This window comes from Anabas testudineus, chromosome 2, assembly GCF_900324465.2.
Source record: "Anabas testudineus chromosome 2, fAnaTes1.2, whole genome shotgun sequence".
NCBI lineage: Eukaryota > Metazoa > Chordata > Actinopteri > Anabantiformes > Anabantidae > Anabas > Anabas testudineus.
Window position 1 is genome coordinate 30,341,166 of NC_046611.1, and position 24,275 is coordinate 30,365,440.

Sequence of the window (24,275 nt, forward strand, 5' to 3'; positions counted from 1 at the left end):
GTGAATATGTTCCACATTAGTAGCATATGTGCAACATATGTACAACGTTTAAAAAATAATGTCTATAATGTGGGTGTAGACCACAAACAAAGGAGCGTTGGGTCCTAAAAGGGTTGTTGATGCAGCATGAAAGCAGACAAGTAAGCTCGATACCAATAATACGAAGTGGTCATAATTCAGTGTTGCATTGCAATAGATAGGATAGATGTGTGAAGATTATGTATGTTTTGGTCAGTCGATAAAGGCAGTGATTCATTGTTCTCATGCTTTATTTATTGACCAGTCAGTTTCTAGCCAGATTTGGCTTTCTGGTCTAGACATGCAAATATCAGTAGAGGCAGACTGAAGGGAGGGGTGTCAGATGGTGAGACACAGAGTGAAAGAGAAAGAACGAATGAGCTGAAAGTCAGCAGCGATGGAGCAGCCCCCCGCAGGCTATTTGACATTCCATTTTGGTAGTATCTGCCTCATTAGTCATGCACAGAGGGCCAAATTTAGATCAGTGTGTATTTATATATTTCATAGCGTGTAAGTATTGGAACAAAATGCATATTGTCCTAGCTTTATAATCATGCACACAGGTAGGTAGTCTTCATGTACGTGACAATGTGTGATGCAGCACCAGCGTTTCCTCTATATGCAATTACAGCTGCTGCATAATTATGAGCACCGCCGCTGAATTTTCACATATAGTTCATCAATATTCACAATGACATATAACCATTGCACCAACCAACACACATGCACAGTGATGTCCACATGTTCACTACTGCTAAAAGCCAAATGAGAATTATATAAGAAATGGTTACTTATTAAGATACAGACTGGTGCAGTGATAGGTCAGGTTGGAGCAAATGTTTAATACTACTGATACTGTTATGGGGGCTGTGTCAGAAGCTCAGAGGAAATGAACACAAACAACAAGACGTACAGAATAATACAGGTCCAGAGTTGCACCCTTGTGGATGCACACATGCACAACAGCACACAGAGTGCAAAAAGCTTTCAGCATGAAGTTGTACAGATACTCCATCTGACATTTAGATTTAGGGTCAGAACAACACAGCTCATTATAGCTGAGTAAGGCTCTGTCTTTGCCCGCCTCTTTTTCTCTCGTTCTCCAGCCTCTCTTTATTTTCAGTTTTCTACCGTTTAGGCTCTTTCTAGCTCTTCTTTCTATCTTTCTGTTTATATAAAAGCTTATTCAATTCTTGTTGAAGACACATGAAGCCAAGATGGCTGAAAGCAGGTCACAGTCACGTCAAATGATGAGTGCAGTCCACTATGGTGAGGCTTTCTAATGACTCATGCCTTTTCTCTCTTTTAGTCATTCTGGCTGTTTTCACCACCTGTCAGTAAATAGATTGCATGAAGAACAGAGTTAAGAAAAGGAACGTAAAGGAAAGGAGAAGTGGATTTAGGTAGTGCAAAAAGCATGATAATTTCAATCAAAATAAAGTTAAACCAGAAGAGGATTGAGTTCAGTCCATCAGCTCACATTTCAACAGACACCCTGAGTCAGTGTGGAGATCTATTATCATGACAAATTATTTTTGTCTCTTGATGTTATATGGTTTCAGGGAGATTTTCAGCTGCCTTCACAATCAGAATCAAGCAGATAATTGTCACATAATATTCCATCGCACACAGTAAATTAGTTGTTCTCTGCAGCAGCAGCCCTGTGTTCAGTCGTAGTAAATGGCTCTTGGACAAGGGCATGTGTTTGCTTTTTGCTAATTGATGTCACAGTGCTGACATGCAGCGCAGTCTACAAATTTGTTAGCGCACTTGTGAGTTTGTCTGCTTGTATTTGTTTTTTTATACAAATGTGTTTGTGACTATCAACCAGCACGTTCAGCTACGTTCTTGTGTTTGTGTGTGCAGATTCATTTCCAAGGAACAGATCTGCCACAGTGTTGTGTTTATACTGTATGATGCAGTATTCAATTTTAGACAAACAACATGGCTTATTTGGAGCCCACAGCTAATTCACCTGACTCAAAGACAACATTGCACTGTTATCTTCATCGAAATCATAAAAAAATTAACAAATTCACATATACAGTTCATCCTAAATCAACAGACACATCAGTCCTAATCGATTAAAATGTATATATTTTTCACTTTATGTTTTAACATGGTTTTCATATCTCTGAAATACAGAAAAATACTCTGCAAATATTATTGTTGGTCATAAAATACTCATACACTAAATATGATCATAAGTGTCCTCAATCAAAGCTCATATCTCAAGTCTCAGAGAATTCCTAAATGTCCTAAAAATGATAATATACAGTATAGTATATTTAGGTAATAAACAATATAGTGGCTACTTATACCTATATCAGTATCATAACAGAGCTGCTAGTGAGGCTTAAATATTACTAAGACAGCCACGAGGTCTCACATTTCAGATAGGACAATACATCATGAGATCCACTCTGTTACCACTTTACAACCACTTTAAGGTGTGCACTGTGTCTTATGTGCTTTCAAAGGGTGATGATGGAGTGTAGCTTATACTTCACTCACAGTGTGCTTGTCAAAACTGAGAATCTCTGCTTTACCTAGAAGTGTTGTGGAGCAAAGAGTGACAGGGTTTTAAAGAGGCAGTGTCTGTAAGAGCTGATTTACATAATCCACTTGAAGATCCAAACGAAGTCTTTAGTAATTAGTTCTGGATAGTTAATTAATGATTTAGCCTTTTGCTCATCAAACTTTCATCCTGAGCTCTGTTTGTTTGGTTTGGATTCCTTGTGGACAGTGGCGAAAAAAAGTTTCCATGGGGTTGCAAAGGGGTGAGGTGAGGTTTTGGCATGGTGGCCGAATTACTTCCTTTGAGTCCATGCGTGTTTGTTGCAGTACCATAACGGCTAAGATTTTTATTTTCTTTAACCCCACTCCCCCCCGTTGAGATGACCCTGCTTGTGGAAGAGAAAGATACTGAACTTTTCCCAAGGCTTTTTAGGCTCTCACTTCAGTAGCTTGAATAGTCATCACAAACACCTTCAGATACAGCACAGTGCAGTGTCATGAAACAAATTAGAAGAGACCAGTGTAAATCTTTAGGCAAACACATTCATAAGTTTGAATAATAATTACATTCTAGTTATTCAATTAAACATACCACACATACCCCTAAACACACTGTTTTGAAATGAAACAGCTATTTTAATAAATCCAGTCAGGCTATCAACTGTACTAACTCTAAATGTAAATTCACAAAAATCCCAAGAGTAAAAGGGAATAAAAATAGTTAGAGATAGATCTTATTTCCTGTAATGACACCTGTTCATTCGATACTCAGCATTCAGTGAACAGTAGCAGCTTCATGAACCAAAGAACAAGATAAGATAAATGATCTTAGACCATTGACCACACTCCATGAGTAATGAGTGACATCATCCCTGACCTCCACGCTGCCAGCATGTTCTGATTAACTATTTCCCTTACTAATGCTCTGTATTACTCTTCACTCACCCTTAGGAAGCATCCTTTGTCCTTGACTGATGCTTCCATTCAGAAGCTCTATCTATAATTCATGTCTTTCTCCGGGGAAGTGAATGATTGCTTTTTTCTTTTACTCCTCATGTTGACAGTTACAGTTTCGAACTTATGTAATACCAGATTCCCTTTTGCCACATTGTTCTTGTGCTTTAAGGCTGTCTACACTGCTTTTGTTAATTGTATTTACTGGTCAACTCATGACCAATAAGAAAATCCCAAAGGTTAAAGTTTCTCAGTTTAGTAGTAGAACAAGAGTGGGTGAAAAACAGAGATAGAAGAATGTTGAGAAAGACGATAAGGATGCAGACACTAGGGAAAATAGAGAGATGTAGAGAGACAAGTAACAAGGGGGCAAGACAGAGTTTACAACAATTTGAGCTGAAATGGTGGCATTTGTTTTATCCACAGTGCACTTGTTTTGTTTAGGTTTTTTTGTTGTTGTTGTTTTTTGTTTTCCAACTAAATTACACTTCTGCTTGTGCTTTTATCAATTATACCCAATGACATCTCTGCTGAATTAAATACAGGGGCAGAATTGTTGCATTGAAGATAAGTCTGTGATCCATGGGATTTAAAAAGAGGATGAGCAAGATTATAAAAAGTGGATAAATCAACACAGGAGCAGGGCAATAAGAACGGCACCGCATTGTGGAAAAGAGTCACACGGGAGTGTCTAGGCTGGTGTGTCACCTCCGCAAATGAAGCCATTTTCACAAGGCCCTCCACAGCTGTGACACGTATCAGGTTTCTGCCCTAATTAGAGGATCAGGTTGAACTCTTGACTCTGTTAACAGTGTAGGAAATGAAGGCCTTGACTGGTGGCTCCATTTCTCTTCTCTTGCCCCCCCTATCCTTTGTCTTGTTTTCTTCTACACTGTATACAGTAATCACCTTTTTTGGTTTTGGTGTTAACCAGTTTGGTTTGAGTAAACCTGCTTCAGGTTTGTCTGCTTCAGGTTCTTGATGCACCACATGTGCACTTTGCACATTCTAGTCATGATTTACACCCTTATTCCCACCTTCCCTGTGTTTCCCCCTGCATTGTTCTCCATCAACTTCCTTCAATCCTTTGTTTCTTCTTCTTTGATGACAAAATAATCTAGACATTATGACATTTTCTAAAGAAGCTATAAAACTGAAGCTCATATTTAAAAAGGGTTAGAAAGAGTTTTTGATGAGTTCTTTTGTAATTAATTTGGGTAACTGTTAATAGTGCATATTGGAGGAAATGCAAAGAAATATAGTCATATATCATAGTTTCCAGCTCAACTCAGTGAATCCATGGCAAAATTATATTTCCTGTTTAGAGCGCTCAAAGCCTTTGGAAGCGTGTCTTTCCACACATGTGTGACGGTTCACAGGGTTCTGTGTGGTGTAAATTTGTGTGACACAGATCCACACAGTGGATTGTGAGGATTGCCCAGGATCCACTGCTTCTGTGCTCCAATGCTGCAGAACAGAATCAGTGTACCCTTTGGAGAACAGAGCTGAATCCGTTATGTCATGTGGACATCAGACGATTCAGCCTCAAAAGTGGAACACAGCTTGAGTGTGGAGCTGTGACTGTGTTCAGCTCACCCCATTGTTAGGACATCATGACCACAGGTCAGATGTTGCATATGTTTCATTCAGTGAGTCAACAAGAGAGAAATATATATTATTGTGGCGTGTTGATATTGTAAGACATCTTCAACTTCAACAGATACTGTATGTCGGAACTACCTGTATCCTCACCTAGTTTGATAGCTGAAGCTGCATACTTGGAAATGATTTGATTAGATCATGAGCAGTGTCTGCCTTATCAGATCACATCTGTCTCTAGGACTGGTCAACACAGATGAGGAGAGAAATAAATAAGGAAGAATATGATATGACAAAATTGTGTCTCTCCTCTGACTATTAGAACATACAATAATGATATCTGCTTTCTGGTTGGGTTCAGGCAGAAAGTCAGAAAGCTAGAGATATAACATATTGCACAGTAAAAGTATTTCATTTAGTATTTTCAGTTTGAAATTGATCTTTCAGTTGATTTAAGTGATAACGCAATTCAGTTTTGAGTGTGTCAGAATCAGAGTTGCTGTAGGAGACTGGATCTCCTGGTTTTCAAAGGGGTCCTAGAGCCAGAACCAATGGTGACAGAATCAAAAACAGATTGATTAATATTTAGTGTGCCCATACAAATCCAATAATTATTGTTGGCATCGTGTAAATTCTTGTTTTATTTCTCCTAAGTACATACCTAGACTAAAATGATGCAAGAAAGATTGGTACAATTTGATGATTTTCTGTAATAGTTTAATTATTAGAATCTGTCTAGACAGAGGTCATTGTGGAACTACTGTGGCAAAAATATGTGGAAAGAGGTTTTCCTCTGATGTGAACCAAATATTGGTGCAGCTTTCAAGTAACAGCAGACTTTTATAGTTCGTTCCCAAAAACAAAACAAAAAAAAGGGGAAGGATTTTTTGTAAGAACAGTCCCTGCTGAAATCTTTCAGTGTAGGGCTTTGTGTTCATAATTTGTTTAGAAGTTTTGGATTTTGCATTGGGCCAGTCAATTACGAGATCCTTGGTTTTTGTATGTATTGAGTTGGACATTTTTGTGATGGCAGTAAATGACTGCACGGGTTCCAAGTATGTTGATGAAAACAATTTTTACTATAATATGTTTTTTCTAATTCAAATCCTGGATTTCTTTGTGTCTTTTTAGTAAAATCTGACAAAGTGGAGAAGGCAGAAAAGAACGACGAGAAGCTAGAGGATAATGTAAAGAAGGTGGACCAGTTTGACCCTCTGGATAACACTCAGCAGAAGAGTGTGAAGGTCGAATTTGCAAGCAGTGAAACTCCGGCTAAGGTGGAGAAAGAAACAGAAAAGGAAAAACAGGAGAAGGAAAAAGAGGCAGAAAAAGTAAAAGAGAAAGAGGCAGAAAAAGTAAAAGAGAAAGAGGCAGAAAAAGTGAAGGGGGAGAAAGAAAAGGCAGAAAAAGTGAAAGAGGAGAAAGAAAAGGCAGAAAAAGTGAAAGAGGAAAAAGAAAAGGCAGAAAAAGTGAAAGAGGAGAAAGAAAAGGCAGAAAAAGTGAAAGAGGAAAAAGAAAAGGCAGAAATGTTGAAGGAGACAGAGAAACACACTGGAAAGGCAGAAGAGATTAAGAAGGAGGCAGAAAAGGAAAAAGAGAAAGATACAGAGAAAATGGAGTCAGTGCAGCAGAAAGTAGATAAAGAGGCTACAGTGAACAAATCAGACGAATCAGCACAGAAAGTGGTGAAGGAAGAAAAAGTAGAGAATGTAGAAAAGATGGAGAAAAATGAAAAGTGCAAAGTGGAAGAAAAAGCAGAGAACAAAGATGGTAAGAAAACCGAGATGGATATTAAAGAGCAGCACATCAACAACGTGGAGAAGACTCCAGAGCAACAGCCGACCCCCGACAAGCTTGATACCAGTCGTGACACACTGGAGAAGAAGGCTGACATGGAGACAAAGGCGACGGCAGAGGTAGAAGAAACCAAGAAAGAAAAGGCTGACGCTGACAAAGCCAAGAAGACAGAGGAAGAGGACAAGATGGAGAAAGTGTCTGAGAAGCCTGCGGAAGAAGCAGTGCCAAAGAGTCAAAAGGAGGAGAAGCCTGACAAAACACAGGCAGAGAAAAAGACTGTGGAGAAAAAAGACGACAAGAAGGACAAGGCTGCAAAAACAGATGCAGGAGAGAAGGCCAAAAAAGCAAAAGCTGCAGCTAATGGAAGCAGCGCAGCACCCAGCAAAGACCTGGCAGGTGCAGAAAAGATGACCAAGGTAGGATTTATCACATGATAGATGGACATAATGTTCACTGCTACTAGCAGCTACTCAACTAGCTATCTATCATATAGTTAAATAAATACATATGGAATTAAAGAGCTTTTATGTTCAGATGATGTCACCTGGTTGCTGTAGTATTGGTCCGTTTACTCCTCCAGAGCTCCTCCTGATGACATCATTTGAACTAAAAACTTCTCCAGATGATGTAATCTTTAGGGGGTTTTCAGGTAGAAGCTGGGAGATATTTAAAACAGAGAATCCAAAAGGAAGTTTAATCCCATTCATCAACTCATACTGCCCACATTACACCTAAAAGAAGATGGTTGAAAGTTAAAGCCGCCCTTTAAGCAAGACCTTTAAACCCAGCTGCTCCAATGCTGTTGTTCATGAGCCAGCATGGCAGAGCCGTGCTGGACAGCTTCCAGGTATGTGACGGTGAGTGTGTGCTCGGGGCTTCCCTGAAAAAGAGAGCAGTCAGTAAAACCTTGAATAAATTACGAATAAAAAGTTTAGAAACACTCAACCAGCTCTCACTTACAGTACATCTAAGTATATACTGTGTATATTGTATATGCAGTATGTTGGCTCGAAAAATCGAAACATCTTCAAATCTGAAAGTCATCCTGTCATACTGTCATATGCTCAGAGCAAGTTGTGCGACATGTTGAATTTTGGGGACACGTTTTAATAACAGATGAAGCAAGTCATGATTCATGCTGCTATTGCTTCTGTCACTGCACAACAACACCATTCCCCCAGCTATTTAAAATCATAAATACGAATTACCATTCCAACAACAGTCCCTGTGCTAATTATTATTTTTGCAACATTATTTTTATTATATGATTTGTGATTATTCTTGTGAAGCTCAACCTTGCTGCCGTTATCATCCTTTGCTCTTATTTTATTTTCTGCCTTGTCCTTTGCTTTCCCTTTCCCTCCTCATTTTGCCCTCCATCCATGATGTTTGTTTTGGTCCTGCGTCGCAGCCAGCTGCCAGGGCAACCAAACCAAGCACCGCTGCCAAAATGCGGCCAATCTCTGCGTCTGCTAGCGGTGTTTCAGCCTCAGCCCCTACTAAGCGCCTCAAACCCTCCTCCCCCATCGCCACCTCAGACAAAAAAACAACCACAACTAAGGCACCATCCACAGCCACTGCTGGCCCAAAGCAGCCCTCCTCCACTTCTACCAGTCGCCTGTCATCATCAACCACAACCACTACACGTGATGTCAAAGCCAAGGTAAGAGTCAGCTGTCAGATCCAGCTGAAGAATGCTGAGTAATATGCAGCAGCACATCTAGATCCACAGAGGGTTTAAGGGATAGTTTAGTGTTCACCAGCAGACTAGTAAAAGGGCTACACAAGGAATAGCTGTAAATGCTCTTAATGTTTTTCTCTCTCAGCTCTAAACATAAGTGATCAAGTCACACCAACACAATTAAGAGAATACAGCTGATCGATTTTAGGTTAAACCTCATTAAATTGCATACCTAGATGAGTGTGAGTTTAGTTTAAAGGTATCCAGAATCTAAAATGTCACGTTTTGTTTGGTTTTGAGCTCACTGGTCAGGGCCATCTGGTCTTTTTACCAGTTACTGTGCACAAACTCACTGCGGTGTATTCTGACAGCCTCATGAGTTCAGCTTCAGGGTCAGCCGGAGCACAAGCTGTACGTGAAGGAAGTAAATGCTGGGTGTGCAAGAAAACATAGAATAGAGATACATTACAGCAGTGCACAGGGGCAGCAGTGGAAAGAATGGGGTGGCACATAACAGACAAGCAAGAGTCTAAAAGTAACATTTGTTTAGTTTTGATGGAACTACTTCAAAAAACATTCATTACATTATTAGAAAGTATTCCCCACAATTTGTTTTTTTACTGGTTCTGGTTGTTTTACAGCAAGCTATTCCCTCTCTCCTCGTGTTTCCTGTCTGAATCCATACAAGTATATATATATATATATATATATATATATATATATACACACACACACACACACACAAAAAAAAGTGATCTTTAAGAACAGATGTGCTTTACCATGATGCAGTAGATTTTCAGTGACCTCTTTAACTGAAACTAGTGTGACACCACACCACTACATAGCCTCTGAGCGCCCGGGGCTGCAGGGTGACTCAGTTCACATTTGCCAGCTTGTTGCAGAATGGCTCAGCTGTATGTGGAACGTGGAATCATCCTACGGGTCACGGAGGGAAATATGCTCCTGAATAAAATGTGCAGTCATAAAGACGCACATTGGACTCATGTTCACGCAAAGTTACTAAAGATTTGTGTGAACTGATGACAGCAGCACACAGAAGCTGTATCATGACCCACTTTAGATTTGTAATGATGTAAACCACAGTTTTATATTCTTAAGTATCTGGTCATATCTGTCTTTTTCTGTCCAAGTGATGTCGCCTTTGCTTTTATATTTCACAGACAACCACAGAGAAGCGCCCCCTTGTGCCAAAGGCTAGCACTGCCACCTCGAATCAAACAGGCTCCACCACCGCCACCAAAAATGGAAGTGCTACCACTGCAGCCAGTAAAACCACTACATCAGTGCGCACAAGTGCGTCCACTCGCACTGCCACCACCAATGCAGCCAAAAAGTCTACAGGTACGGCAGCCACACTCACACACAAACTATACATGCAGTGGCTTCATGTATATTGCAAATATTTGTCTTTAAGTCGACTGAACATGTATTAACCCAACATGGAATCATGTTGTTGGAAATATTTATCAAAACCTGAAATTTGCCACATGCATACGCATTCTGTGTTTCAGCTTCAAAGACAGACAGCAAACCAGGAGAGGAGAAAAAGCCCAGCATGCTGAAGACTACCACAGGTATCTCAGCACTCTCTTCACTTTGAAGAAACTGAACATGCCCCAAGGAAACAATCTAAACATTTACCTCATACAGGCATATACAGTATGTGTAGGAAGAGTCAATATAGCACAAACACAGTGCTCTATGCACACAGTCACAGAAATCATATTACAGTAGTAGTGGCTAGTATTTGGGATTCAACCAAGTAGTGCCTTTATTTCCAGCTACTGTCTGACCCTGCACCGCACTGCTCTCCCTCTCTCTGCACTCTTACTCTCTGCATATATTCATTCTTCTTCACTTCCCTCTTCAGTAATCCTTTCCTCAGTTTTGCCTCATCTCTTTCTCTTTCTACACACTTCCAGCTTTACTTTTCCTGTCGACAGATTAGTTTACATTTTGGCAACAGGAGAGCTGTCAGCAAGGATGTGACACTGCAACACACACTGTCCAACCATGACAATGCTGGGCAGGCTCAAACACAGAGTGAGGCTTTAGTGCTGAAAGGCGCTGGTGAGTTAAAAATCTTCTCCGCAGCGGTCTGTGGATTACTGTCCCCCTTGCTGTTGACAGGAGTTTGCAGCTTCTGCTGATACAGCCTTGTGTTGTCTAATCTCCCAGGGTTCATCCTGCAAGTCAAATTACTCTTTAGAAAAATGGAGGCAAGTGGGAGGATTTCCGCAATTAAACATGTCTTAACAGGAGCTGGAGATATACCAAAGGCTCTCAGTGAGGATTGATAGCAGGACACAACTCTAAAGAATGAGCTGACATACCACAAAATGCAAATTTGAAGTGGTGTGACACAGGGTGCTGAAGTAAAGGATGCTGAACTTTCTTCAGTCAGATTTAAATATAGGACTCCACCCCTAAAGTGTTAGCTTAAGGAATAAGGGTGGTGTTCTACAACATACTACTATACCAAAGAATGAGACAAAGTCGTAGTTGGAGTTGACTGGTTTCTGAATTCACTGACTTGTATGATCTTTCTTTAACTTACAATCTTTACCTCTTCATGGTAGTCAGTAACATAAGATGTTAAAGCAGTGCTTCTCAATTATTTCCTGGTACGCCCCACTATTTGAGAAGCACTGTGTTAAAGGAATAGTTTGACATTTTGGGAAATAGCACTCTCTCTTTATCTCTTCCTTCCAGCCACCTCTGCCAAGCCCAAAGTCACCACCACCACAACTACCACCACCCGCAGCACTGCTTCCACCACTGCTGCCTCTCGTGCTCGTACCACATCAGCCAAACCGGCAACACCATCCTCCACCGCTGGCACGGTACCAGAGAAGAAGCCGCCAGTGCCACGCGCCCCCCGGGTTGCTTCCTTAAGCACCACAACCACCACCTCGAAGACCACGGCTCGCCCCGCCTCAGCACCTGCCCCCGACGTTCGCAACGCCCGCTCTAAGATCGGCTCTACAGACAACATGAAGCACCAGCCTGGAGGAGGGAAGGTAGGCTCATCATCTGCAGCTATACAGGTGTCTGTGCTTTCAATGGCATGTAGTAGCTGCAAGACGGTGTGGCACTCGCTTCCTGGTTCCTCACTATCACTTCTCTTCTCACGCTCCTTTTGTGAACAAATAACCCAAGTATACTTCCCACAACTTTAGCTAGAGCTAAACCAGCTGTCCGCCTGTTGGCATGCAGTAAAACACTCCTTAAAGTACACGTACAATCATCAGCTCCAGTAACAAACAGTTCTGACCTTCTTTAAGACTTTTTAGAGGGTTTGATTTGTTTTTGTTTTGTTTGGTCTTCTGCATGTTCATTTATCATCATTCCTTCTGCTCATCAACTCTTCATAAAGCTCTGGTTAAAACGATGCATGTGGAAACTTATGTCCTAGAAGGATCCTTATGATTACAACATTTTTCTGTCCTGCACTTAACTTTGTACGTTTGTGGGCAGTTGCCTGCTTGGTTCAGATGACAATACGACCTTCCCTGTTAAACTTCCTTTTAGTGATTTCACTAGCATTTCTAGACCCTCCTCTGTTTGCGTACCTAACCACTCCTTTGAGGCCACTATTCATCTTCATCTCCTTCCTTTAGAACTTTCTTCCTTCTGTTCTCTTTTCCTTCACAACTTTTCGTACCCCTCTACATTCTTTTTTCTCGATTCTGCATTTCCTGCTAATATTTATTCTTCACTCCTTAACCCCTTTTCTATCTCATCTCAAGTTCTTTCCTCGCCCATCTCTTCTCCTCGTGTGTTGTTATAAGGCGTTATCACTGACCCTGGGCGCTGGGGTTTGTCTCCCCAGGTTTCATCTGCCTCTCAGAACAGGGGTGTCGTCTCCAAAGAAACGAGCCAGGGCAAAGTGAGTTCCCTCTCCATCCACCCCACCATCACCAACATCATTACTTACCCTTTGTGTTCATACATATTTTACCGTTTTCTTTTATACACCTCTCATTATTTTTGTTTGGTTTTATTATATTTAGTTAGTTTAATTTATAGATTTATGAGTAATAAAAGCACATATAGTAACTTGTATTGCCACATTTTAGAACACATTTATGCACTATGAGTCACTCTGATCCTCAAACAGAAATACATACAGAGCTCTGCAGGATTGAAGCAGTTAACAATGATTGTTTGGCTTCATGTCGACAGTATGACTCATCATACATATATGGTATGGTATCAGTGCAGTCATTTGTCATTATTACCCCCAGCTCGTGTATTTTCAGCATACAGGGAAGTCACTGCAGAGACCTGTCCTCAGACCTTAATTCTTAGATTTTTAAAGTCTCGTACAGATAAAGCTGATAAACATGCTAAACTGTTATACAGTATATCTCAGTATGTATTACATAGTGATATTTCTGAAGTAGCAGCAGTGCTCTGTTTTAAAATAGACCAGCAAACACACATAAACACCAGGAAGTCATACCGGTTCTAAGTTGGTGCACATAAATAAAAACACCATCCCACTGATGCAGGGACCCTGTGTGGTGGTGCTTCCCCATCACCCCATGTGCACTGGGTGGAACTGGAAACTGCCCTAATGACTACACCTCTGGCTTATCTATCAATCAGTGTGTGAGTGTTGTGAGTGTTTCTGAAGAAGCGACACATGCTTGATACACTATCTGGACCAGGGTTGCAACAGTAACCTTGGATACACAATCGTGTGTGATGTTTGGTCTGTTAGCTCTGAGACTGTCTGAAATCACGTCCTATTCACTCATTCACTGCTCCTTATATGATGTGCACTTCGTAGTTCACTCAATAGTCAGCATTAAATTGAGATTTCTCACATTTGCTAATCATCCTCATATTGCATCATCACTAATAACTGTTGGAGCCGCATGACTGGAATTTTTTCCTATGTCTAAAAACGGGTGAGGAACATTAGTACAGTAGTAAACTATACAGTAGACAGGTTTACACACTCAACATTCAGACACCACGACAAAGTGCCCTCTATAGTAGATAGGCTGTGATTTCAGACACAGCCAAGAGTGTAATCAGTTATAATCCAAATAATCTGTGTTGAGTTATGGTGTGCTAATAAACATGTACTGTGTCTCCGTTAAACACTTTTTGTCAAACTGAATTCTTCTGAACAAGGACAGGTGTATATGTTATGTTACATGTTGTGTTGCATGTTCTATAGAATAAGTTCTCTCCACCCTCCTGCATTCTCTTTTCTTCAGACTTAAGTCAAACACACACTGCCCGTCCAAAAAAAAGTCACACTCTAATATTTCCTCGGAGCGCTTTTAACATCGATGACGGCAATCATTAACTGCAATGTCACAACATTTATTCTCGTCCAGAGTTGCATTCACCAACCACTCTTTCACTATTTAAGCCAGATGAATCCTGGCATTGTCTATCTTGGAAGTAAACATCCATTGATGGAACAACCTGGTCATTCAGTATATTCAGGTCGTCAGCTGACCTCATTCTTTGGACACATAATGTTGCTGAACCTAGACCAACTGCAGCAACCCCAGATCATAGCACTGCCCCCACAGGCTTGTACAGTAGGCACTAGACATGATGGGTGCATCACTTCACCCTCCTCTCTTCTTACCCTGATGCTCCCATCACTCTGGAACAGGTTATACCTGGACTCATCAGACCACATGACCTTCTTCTTAAATCAGTTTTAGTAGTTTTATCAATCTCCTTAGATGTTTTATTTGCTTGATGCCAGTAATTTATAACAGATTAACATATCTCCCAACATCTTGTTAGTTTAAGAAAAGAGAAGCTACTCATTGCATCAGTTTGCGTTAAACAACTTATTGCCAGCTGAACAATAGTCACCCATGCAGTAATTATCAATAAGAGGCTCCTACCTGTTGGCTTTGTTAAATCCAGGTGATTTTTTGAACGGGCAGTGTATTTGGATATCTTTTGCTTTTTTAAGAATTGTGTCACTATTCCAATGGCAACACAAGCACAGCATTTGTCATTTCAGACAGCTCGACTACCATACAGTATTTGTAGTGATTTTGCCCAGGTGAACCTGGCCCCCCTCCCCCTGTCCTTTCATTTCTAACCCTACTTGTGATGGTGACTTCTCCTCTACTCTCTCTTCTTTTTTATCCTTTTCTCTTTTGTTATCTGGTCCTGTCCTCTGGTATCTTCTCCACTTCTTTCCTTTCGCATCCTCTCATGTTACCTCCTCCCCCTGCCCTTCCTTGCTCTCTTCACCCTTCCCTGCTCTCCCCTGCTCTTTTTTCCCCTCTTGCTGCTATGCTGTGTTCATATAGGTTCAGATAGTCTCCAAAAAGCTGGACTTCAGCCACGTCACCTCACGCTTGGGCTCCAAGGACAATATGAAGCATGTTCCTGGTGGTGGGAATGTAAGTACTGCCTGGCCCATGACCAGAGCTCATGTGCACTGGGCGGGTTAGTCAAAGAATTCAACTCAGACAGCTAAAAAGAACATCAGAGGAGGAATATTGTCCTTTCATCTCTTCTTCATCATCAGTCCTCAGTGCTAGCATGATTAAGCAGTAATTTAAATGCATCAGCCTTTAAAAGATTCAAGGCAGATCTTCAAAGCCATTCAGTAGAATTATTGGACAGCATGTTAGCAAGCCTACTGTACCAGCCCGTACCCAGAACCTGCTTCACAGACCCTTGCTTCCTCAATCTCTTACTGTGTCGTCTGTACCTGTCACTAACTCACTAAACACCAGTCAGCACTGGCTCCTGATTGGCTCTGTCTGTGTTTCGACTGTCATATCACCACACAGAGGTGGATTTGGGATTTCTGGTTTTCTGAAATGACACTGTTCTGCTGTACTCTTCAATCTTTGCAGCACATCTATCAAATAATCTCCAAGCAATAAGATATTGTGATGTATTTCTGAAGAGGTTCAGTAACAGTAGGCCTGAAGCATGTTTCCTGATGAACACAGCAACAGAGTTGCAATTTGAATCTCTAGTGTTTGTCACTGGGTCCTTGCCACAGCTCTGTGGTGATCGTCGCTTGATTTAAAAAAAAAAAAAATGACTGTGTGACATTTGACAGGTGCAGATACTCAACAAGAAGGTGGATGTGAGTAAGGTGATGTCAAAGTGCGGCTCCAAGGACAACATCAAGCACAAACCTGGTGAGCTGGGAAAATAATGTTGTGACCTTACTGTCTCTGTACAGTCAGTCTCCAGTTTATTAGGGACACCTAATAACCTCCAGTTCCTTTTTAATGCAATAATGCCTCAAATCTGTTGTTTCTGAATGTTCAGTTTCTTTCAAAACTGTTTCAGAAAGACGTTGATTCTTCTTGATTGTTATTTTGTAGGGCTGTCAGGTAGTTTCCTACAGTAGACATTAATGTCTGTTTACTAACATGACATGAAAAACTAGAATATGCAATTTAAGCTGGCGCTAACATGACAACTCTGCATTAAGGTGCCTTAAGCTTTTAAGCTGGACGGCCTTAACCTCAGTGTTGCCCAATTCAGCATGACAAGCACCATTAGCACTGATTAAATACTTATATTGGTTTAGATCAATTTCTTGCTTATTTTGTTGCTCAACTGGTGGATTTTAACTAATCCATTCAAATGTGAATTATTGTAACATCTGTAAGGCAAAACAATTTCCCTCTGGGATTAAGAAAGTTTTTTGAGTCTTGAATCTTGAATTGCTATATGAGCCCAAATCTCAGTCATTAGGATTGACTTGGAACATCTCCAGTACAAACATAGGACTTTCTATTATATGACAGGAGCTAGTTTAAAGACTAAGAAGAAGCTCTGTCTGCTGGGCACATGCTCCTGAATGTGATCTTCAGACTTATTACCCCTTTCTGCTGCAGGCGGTGGGGACGTGAAGATTGAATCCCACAAAGTGAACTTTAAGGATAAGGCGCAGTCCAAAGTGGGCTCCATGGACAACGTGAGCCATTCACCTGGCGGAGGAAACATCAAGGTGAGTTTCCCGACATGTATTAGCCCGGTTCAATACTATTACTTCCTGCAAACTGCTGTTTTAAGGGTGTTACTAAGCAAAGCTTTCTGAAACTGGTGAACCTCCTGAATATTTTTATATAAGCCAGCCAGTCACAAGGAAGCAGACCATATAAATAATCATCACTGTCCACATGCTAATACAGTCCCAGCAGGTACTGTTTGATTTAGTCATCATGGCAACACAGTGTGCACTTAATGACTCACTTTGATTATTTTATTTTTAAAATGCAGTTGAAGCAGAGGAAAGTCTTTTACAAAATTTAATTTAGTCCCTCCTATCACACAAAAGCTCTACAATCCACCTATGCAACACAGTGGTTTCTTGTACATTGGTAATGTTACAATGTTCAGCTCAGTTTAATAATTAAATTTTAGCTTTCTTAAAGCCTGTGATATCATTCAAATTGTATTTCTCTATCTTTTTATCTGTAACAAGAACCATTAATGAACTAAGAATAAATTAGTAATCATAAAAATGATCAAACTGTATGCTGGACTTTTTTTTTTTTTTAACTGTGTTTAATACTCAAAAGCTAATCTGACTCTGGGTCAGTTTTAATCAGATTTGACTGACAGTGATCAAACAATAATTGTTTATAGCCCAGTGAGAAAAATACAGATACAGAAATGTGTGGCAGACAGTAGTGTGTTAGTGTAGAGCCATAATAATAATAACACCAGATTTGGGGTCTTAAATACTGACTGAAGTTCTCTTCCTGCTGCAGTGACGTACACGGTGTTCTCAGCATGTGGTCAGTACACACTGACATCAGTTTTTGATCAGAGTGGGCAGTGTAACACTGATTTCAGTGAGATTTCAGAGTGCTAATAGGTAATATGACAGCAGGTCGTTAAATACGGGTTGTGTTGTGCTGTTATACTCATACATATTATCAACAACAACTGAATGCTAATGACAAACAGACTGTACAGGAACGGCTCTAAACTGCTTGGTTTGAATTCCTACAGGTCTATAATGTGCTTTTGACATTTTTAAACTGAGGAATTGTCTTAGACTGTTCACTACAGAGAAGGTTGTCTGAAGGACTCTGCTGCTGACTCAGTTCCTTCATCACCTGCATGTACAGTAAAAGGAGAAAGCGGCTTCAGGCTTTACTTGCTTGTCTCGTTCTGCCACTGTGTTCATAATGACATCCAAAAGACTTGCCGTGGCTTCAAGCTACAGTCACTGAAGATGCTGACAGCTTGTCACGAGCCATCTGCAGCAACCTGAAACATCTCAAACCCTCCACACCTGCAATCGGCTCCTTTCTCCTGACCTTGTGTCCTTTTGTTGTGAAATAGTCCAGACCCTTCCCTGCAGGGTATAACTCAGCTCAGCTGTGTCCAACACATTTGATGGAAAGACAGGAGAAGATAGGGAAACAGCAGAGAAAGAAAGCTGACATGTTGGCAGTAGCTCTGAACATATGTAAACATTTCCAAAAGGCTTTTACATTCTTTAATTACAGACTGGGTTATGGGCTTGCAAAAAAAAAATTACCAAAAACTTTGGCGAACCAGTCAGAAATGATGTCACCTGTCCCTTCAGCCTATCACAGTCCATCTGTGTTTTGTGATCACATCCTTCACTCACATCCTCTTCATCTTCATGCACTGTTTTGCCACCCAGTCATCGTTTGTACCCTCCAACTTGTACCCTCCAAAGATGCATAGTGATAGGAACAGCTCAAAATAGAATTCACAGAGACCAACCTGTTTGGCAGAGGCTTTTTTAAACCTATTGTCTTTGTGATGATTGATAACCAGTCTATTTTTAAATGTAATTTGCAGAGATTTGAACCATGCTGTCTTTAAAAGGTACCAACAACAAAAGCAGTTGTTTTTGTTGGATGTGTCACCAGACATAGAGTATCTATTTTTTATTGTTACTATTATTATTATTATTATTATTATGTGTAGTGGAGAATGAGGCTTAAAGAAATATAATGTCTCACACACTGTACCATACTGTGTCACTGTCAACAGTCTCTACATGGTGGGTGTCCATATATTGGATGTATAGCAGTGATGCACTGAGCCACACTGTTGTACCAGGCGACATGTTCCTTTCTTATCATACACACAACATACATACACACACATACAGTGTAGTTTGCTTTTTGATTAAATGCACATACTGTACAATCATTCTGCTACTGCAGTATGCTTGCTAGAGCAACAAATGTGGATTCATCCACCACAAAAAATAGTCCCCAACAAATGCACGGCTTCCTTCAGTTTGAGTACAGAAGCTAGTGTTTAAGACATTAGTCTTTAAGGGGACTGCAGATAGGATTGGGGATAGGAAGGTTTGAAAAGAAACAAACACATTTTTGGTTTAGGTCTTTGCTCTGACAATAGGAACAATAGCTAAAGTTGCCAGCCTTGTCTTTTAGCCGTGCATAAAAAAATCTTCTTATTAAAACATGATTTTATATAGTGAGCACAAATGATGACACATAGATATGAGTCTACTACTGTAGCTTGGATACTTCTGCAAGGCTTGTTGAACTGTGTGTATAAAGTCTTTTGGGCCTCTCTGAGTGTGTTTTACCTGGTTCCTTGTGGGATAACGTTTTTATATGTTTGCCATTTTTCTGTTAATACAAGTAGCAGTGCTTGAGGTCATTTTATATTTTATTCACTTTTTATTGCTATATGAGATTTTACAGAACAGGTTGCAGTTCAGGAAAACCATTTCTTCACACTTTTCACAGTGCATCTGCTTTTCTTGTGGTGTGCTTTTGTGACTTTGCATTCATTAGACATGTTGAGTTATTATTATTATTATTATTGTATGTTATATACGTATCAGTTAGTTTGAGTTTTTGTTTTTATTTTTTCTTCTCATCTTTCTCCATCCTAGTCTGGCTCCAGATCTTGTGTTTTAGCACACATGTGCCTTGTGTGATTCTTGCCAGCACAAAGTCAATTATTTCCATGGATTGTTTGTAACTCAGCAAACTTACTTTTCACAAAAAACAGTAAAAATGTAGTGAAACAGATTTGGAGCCAGGTTTATCCATCTCCATCCTCACCAATTGACATGCCCTGCTATGTGTTTCTAGGCTGAGGGGGCCCAGGAGACAACAGAGGGGACTCCCCTGAGTGGCAACCCAGCCCCAGGCTCCGAGCCAGGGCACCCTGGGGGCCCCACTGCCCAGGAAAATGGGCTGAAGGACAGGGCTCCCTGTGATAGTGAGGGCCTCCGGGAGCCCCAGGCTCTGGATTCACTCATCCCAGAGACAAGTAAGTTTTTGTGTGTGCAAGCCACGTCTGCTGAAAGGCCAGTGATGCCCTTCGATATAATTTTGCCAGTAGGCATCTGAAATATAGCGTCTGGCAGAGGAAATGTACCAATAATGTCAGAGTTGACTTTTTATCTCCTCACATGAGATAAAAGATGTTGTGGCTGCAGTGTAAATCTGTATTTGTACTATATTCTTCATGTTGTCTGCAGTCCAACGCTCCTGATTACACCATCATCTTTTGACTTCTTATCTTGCAGGCATCTAATTCTGCTGTCCCTCTGCCCTCCTCATCCCACCCCCCCAACAACATCACCTTCCCTTCCCCGTTTTCTCCTCTCTTTTTTTTTTCTTTGTCCCTTACCTCCTTCCCCTTTTTCTTTCCAACGTTTCTGCTGCAGATTGAGTCTTTCAAGCTCAACTTCCGCGAGAATGCTCGCTCTCGCACGGACCATGGCGCCGACATCATCACCTGGACAGCCCTCCAGGACAGCAGCAGATCTCATACATTCAGTTCCTCCTATTCCCTGCACCACCACCAGAACCACCACCCAACTCCTCGCAGCATTTCCCTCATAGAATCGTTGGCTTCTGCGGGCTGCGCCAGCTCCCCCTCTGCCCCCTCCTTGCTTAACCTTCGGGTGGAGGTCCAGGGGGACAACAGCAGTTCATTAACAGAATCTTGACCTCAACTGCACCCATCGAGCTCTGAAACCCACTTGATTGCAAATTGGTTGCAGATCTTGACACATTTAATAATTCTGTCCCTCTAGTATCAACGTAATTCCTCCTCTGTCACATCACAGCTCATCGTGCGCCACTGCCGTCATCATTGCCACCTCCACCCTCCTCTATTTGGCTGAACTGGATAAAGATTAGGCTTGGTGGGCATCTATGTGAAGGGTAATTTTTCATGTATTTGGTTGTGTCTTCTCCAAGCCGACAGACCTGGAAACACTGGGTTCTACTTGGATCCTCTACACTGCCTGGTGGCCAGTCTCATCCACACCCCAAACAACAGCGGCATACTGTTGATTTATCACCCGAGCAGTGTGGAAACCCTTTTAGCCTCACCTGTGGTTTCTTTCACACACGCAGCTTCTCTTTTCCTTGTGACTGTAGGCTCCGTTTGTTCCCAGTAGTCACTTACAATAATAAGATCCTGCTTCAATAACATCATAGTAATTCATAGCTCGTCTTCATCATCACTTCTTCTCTCATCACCATCACTTAACAAGCTGACAAACACAATAGCTAGACAATAAGTAGGCTGTTTGAAACCCTTCTAGGATGTTTAACTCTTAATTCTCTGTGTTTGTGATGACGTGTTTGAGTGACATTGTGTAATTGTGTTCTCTTCCCATCTTGATTTCTCTTTCTTAAGTTTTCTTCTTTTCTTATTTATTGTATGTTTCTTGCTGTACAAGCAATACGGTGGACAGCCTTTTTTCTTTCCGATAGCACTCAGAAAATCTTGCAAACACGCACAGGACTTTGTAAAAAAAAAGACACACAGTGAAGATAGAGTTAACACTCACAGGGAGGAAGAAAGTGACGAGGGAGGTGTTGTTAGAAGGGTAAAATCGAAGCATTTGAGGTGTGTTTTATGACAAAGTAAGATGTGTCGAGACCATGAAGTCTGTGGAATGCAATACAGAAAGTAGAGAAGCTTTAACTGAGCATGCAGTCCCGAGGAAGGTGAGTTGACAAGTAGGAAATGTCTCTGAAGTCAAAGGATCTGTGTGTCTCCTATGTGCCTCCTGTCCTTCTTACCTGAAAAATAGAGTCAATGCGGATGATGCAGGTTCACGCCTAAAACTGCTCACTGAGAGAGAAAATCATAGCTGTTATTTCTGTCCTGTTAGTTGTGTGTAGCAGGGCGTAATGCATGACCAATATTTTAATATCACACCCAGAGCTTAAAGCCCTTGTGCATTATGACCTAAAGTGTTGTGCTTTGGTACCATATGTTTATCTCTGGGGCAGACAGTTCACGTTTTGCTAATTCAGATGATGATGAGCGGGAAGAACTAGTTTATGATTGTAGTGTCACCTATTAGTCTGGCTTTAATTCCACTGCTCCAACCTGGGTGCAGATTTTTATGTGTCAACTCTGTGGCTTAAATGTATACGAACTACTCGTGAGTGGTATTTTTAACCAATGTTTTGGTTTTTTCATTAGTTACAATCTCATCTACATTATTCTATTGCAAGCTTTGACTGCATTTCACATTCACATTCTGAATTAGTATCGTGTTATAACAAGGGCTGGGTATCATTTGCAATCATAAAGTAAGTACTGACATTGAAACAGTGCTTTCATTAATATCTAAAAGCTGCATTCATTATTTTTTCTTTTGCCAATTTGGGAAATCTGAACTAGCTGTAAACACAACTTTGACATATACATGTAATATGGCAAATGTGTTTGCATAGTTACCCACTTGTAGCCAATGTATTATGTCAAGGTTAGCATTAACTTTGAGTTGTCCTACCTAAGTCCAGTATTCTGGTTGTCTGCGGTTTGGTGCTTGGCAGATAGATTTATCCAAGCAGACAGTGACCTGCTGCATCTGAAAACACGGTTGATGTGGTGATACTGAACCAAAACTAGCAGCCTGAGAAACCAAAACTGAGCTGACAAATGCTCAAAAGCTGGGGGGGGGGCTCTGTAGAGGTAAAGAGGACTGCAAAGCTGGGTGAATATTTGTGATTATCCTCATTTGATCTGAAATTAATATAAAATGTTGATATGTGCAGCTTTAATGTTTCAGACATATTGTTTTTCTTTAACGGCAATTTTGCTGCTATGGACACATATCGGTGATTACCATATTCAGGTATTCTCCTGAAGTTTGATACCCAGCACTAGTTATAAAACAAATCTACTTTTTTCCACTACTTTTTTTCCAGTACTTTTTGTGTTTGCATGTTCAGTGCATACAACTTATATATCAGGGTTAAAGTAAAGGTTTCATAGACTCCCCCCTGGAGATGGCATCAAAGTACAAAAATGCTCCTGGTTTTATCAATCCAAATTGTCGCTTTAATAATGATCCATAAAGACGCTTTGACACAATTAAATTGCACCTTAATACTTTAATATATTGAAGAAGGCTCAGTGTGAGACCTAGAGTGATGGTCTGTAACTAACAATTTAAAATACTGCTTTTTGAACAATGAAATGACTTCACTAACTCTTTTCTTCATTTTGATGTGACTTAAGTGAGTTAATTTTGAATGGGCTTTAAATACTTTGCACAAAGACATGAACAGAGTGAGAGAGTGTGCTACAACACCCTCACCTTTTTTCTCCCAATCAGTCAGATTTAATAATTATTTTGTTCTGACAGTTTAAACAGGATTTAATAATTAAACGCATAAGCAGGATCACATTTTATTTACATAAACGGGCAATAACTTTAGATGTCTGAGTGCTTTTCTGCCACTCAAGGATTCAGTGTTGCTAAAAAAAAAAAAATACTCTAATGCTGACTGTGTGTAACAGCTGTTACCTACAGTTTCCTTGTAGTTGGCCACAACAATGTTTAACATAGATTTTACCCCAGAGTTTTTACTGCTTTTATTTGCTTCTCATTAAATTGCACACTGATGTATATAGATATTTTATTGATGATGCACTCTTTATGGCCCTAAACATAGAACAAACAGCAACTGCATCGGATGGGGTTTGTTTGGTAAAGAGATTCAAGATTGTCCAGCTTCTATGTCGTTGTACCTGTAATGGATTTAAGTTTTATCATGACTATAATAACTAATAATCTGATTATTAGTATGACAAATTGAAAAGGGCACCTTTTTCCTTAGAAAGGGGCTGGTGAAGTGGGAGAATGTCTTTTGAGATATAATGTACTAAAGATGCAACACTTTTGTATATGTATTTATCATTGTGTTCCTGTAGCCTCGTAATGTTTGTGCACTCATGGTTGAAGGGGTTATATTTTTGATTCGGGATAGTCAGTTTCACATACCGTTGTGGATTTTCTCCATGGGTGTGAGATTTGAGCAGTAAAGTCTTTAAACTCTCATATCAGATTTAATTTAAGGTGCTGTAGCAGCAGCTTGATGTAGAAATGCTGAAGTGGCAACATAGGGCTCAATTAACTCAAGACAAAGACAAGACAACAGTTGTAGTGCACATGTATGCATAGAAAATAAATCAATCAAGCCCGTAAGCCCTGTGTTGAGATGGAAATAATTCACTATTATGATACAGTGACCTCTGAAGGTTCAAATGATAAAAAAAAAAGATGAATACGACTGAAGGAACAGTGTATATCACAGTGGACACAGGGGATTTCTTGTTCAAGCAGATACTAGCTTTAGAGGTCAATATAAAAGCCTAGAATGTGGGATTCCTGCATATCAATACATGTCGGTTGCTACATATTGCACTCGAGAGCAGC

General features: G+C 40.5%; 2 protein-coding genes across 2 annotated transcripts in view; both read left to right on the forward strand.

The window, feature by feature from the left end:
- Window positions 1-6,327, forward strand: part of LOC113164651 — a 66,928-nt gene extending 60,601 nt beyond the window's left edge. The window contains exon 8 of the mRNA XM_026364038.1: window positions 6,220-6,327. The gene's annotated coding sequence lies outside the window, so the exon portion shown is untranslated. The remainder of the gene's footprint in view (window positions 1-6,219) is intronic.
- A 192-nt stretch (window positions 6,328-6,519) lies between these two features.
- On the forward strand, window positions 6,520-24,118 carry LOC113164650 (microtubule-associated protein 4). The gene is made up of 11 exons (XM_026364036.1): window positions 6,520-7,301; window positions 8,297-8,548; window positions 9,748-9,928; window positions 10,099-10,161; window positions 11,300-11,607; window positions 12,420-12,476; window positions 14,887-14,979; window positions 15,654-15,735; window positions 16,444-16,556; window positions 19,669-19,849; window positions 20,109-24,118. The coding sequence occupies exons 1-11, from the start codon at window positions 6,615-6,617 to the stop codon at window positions 20,114-20,116; spliced, it is 2,025 nt and encodes a 674-aa protein (XP_026219821.1). The 5' UTR covers window positions 6,520-6,614; the 3' UTR covers window positions 20,117-24,118.
- The last annotated feature ends 157 nt before the right edge of the window (window positions 24,119-24,275 follow it).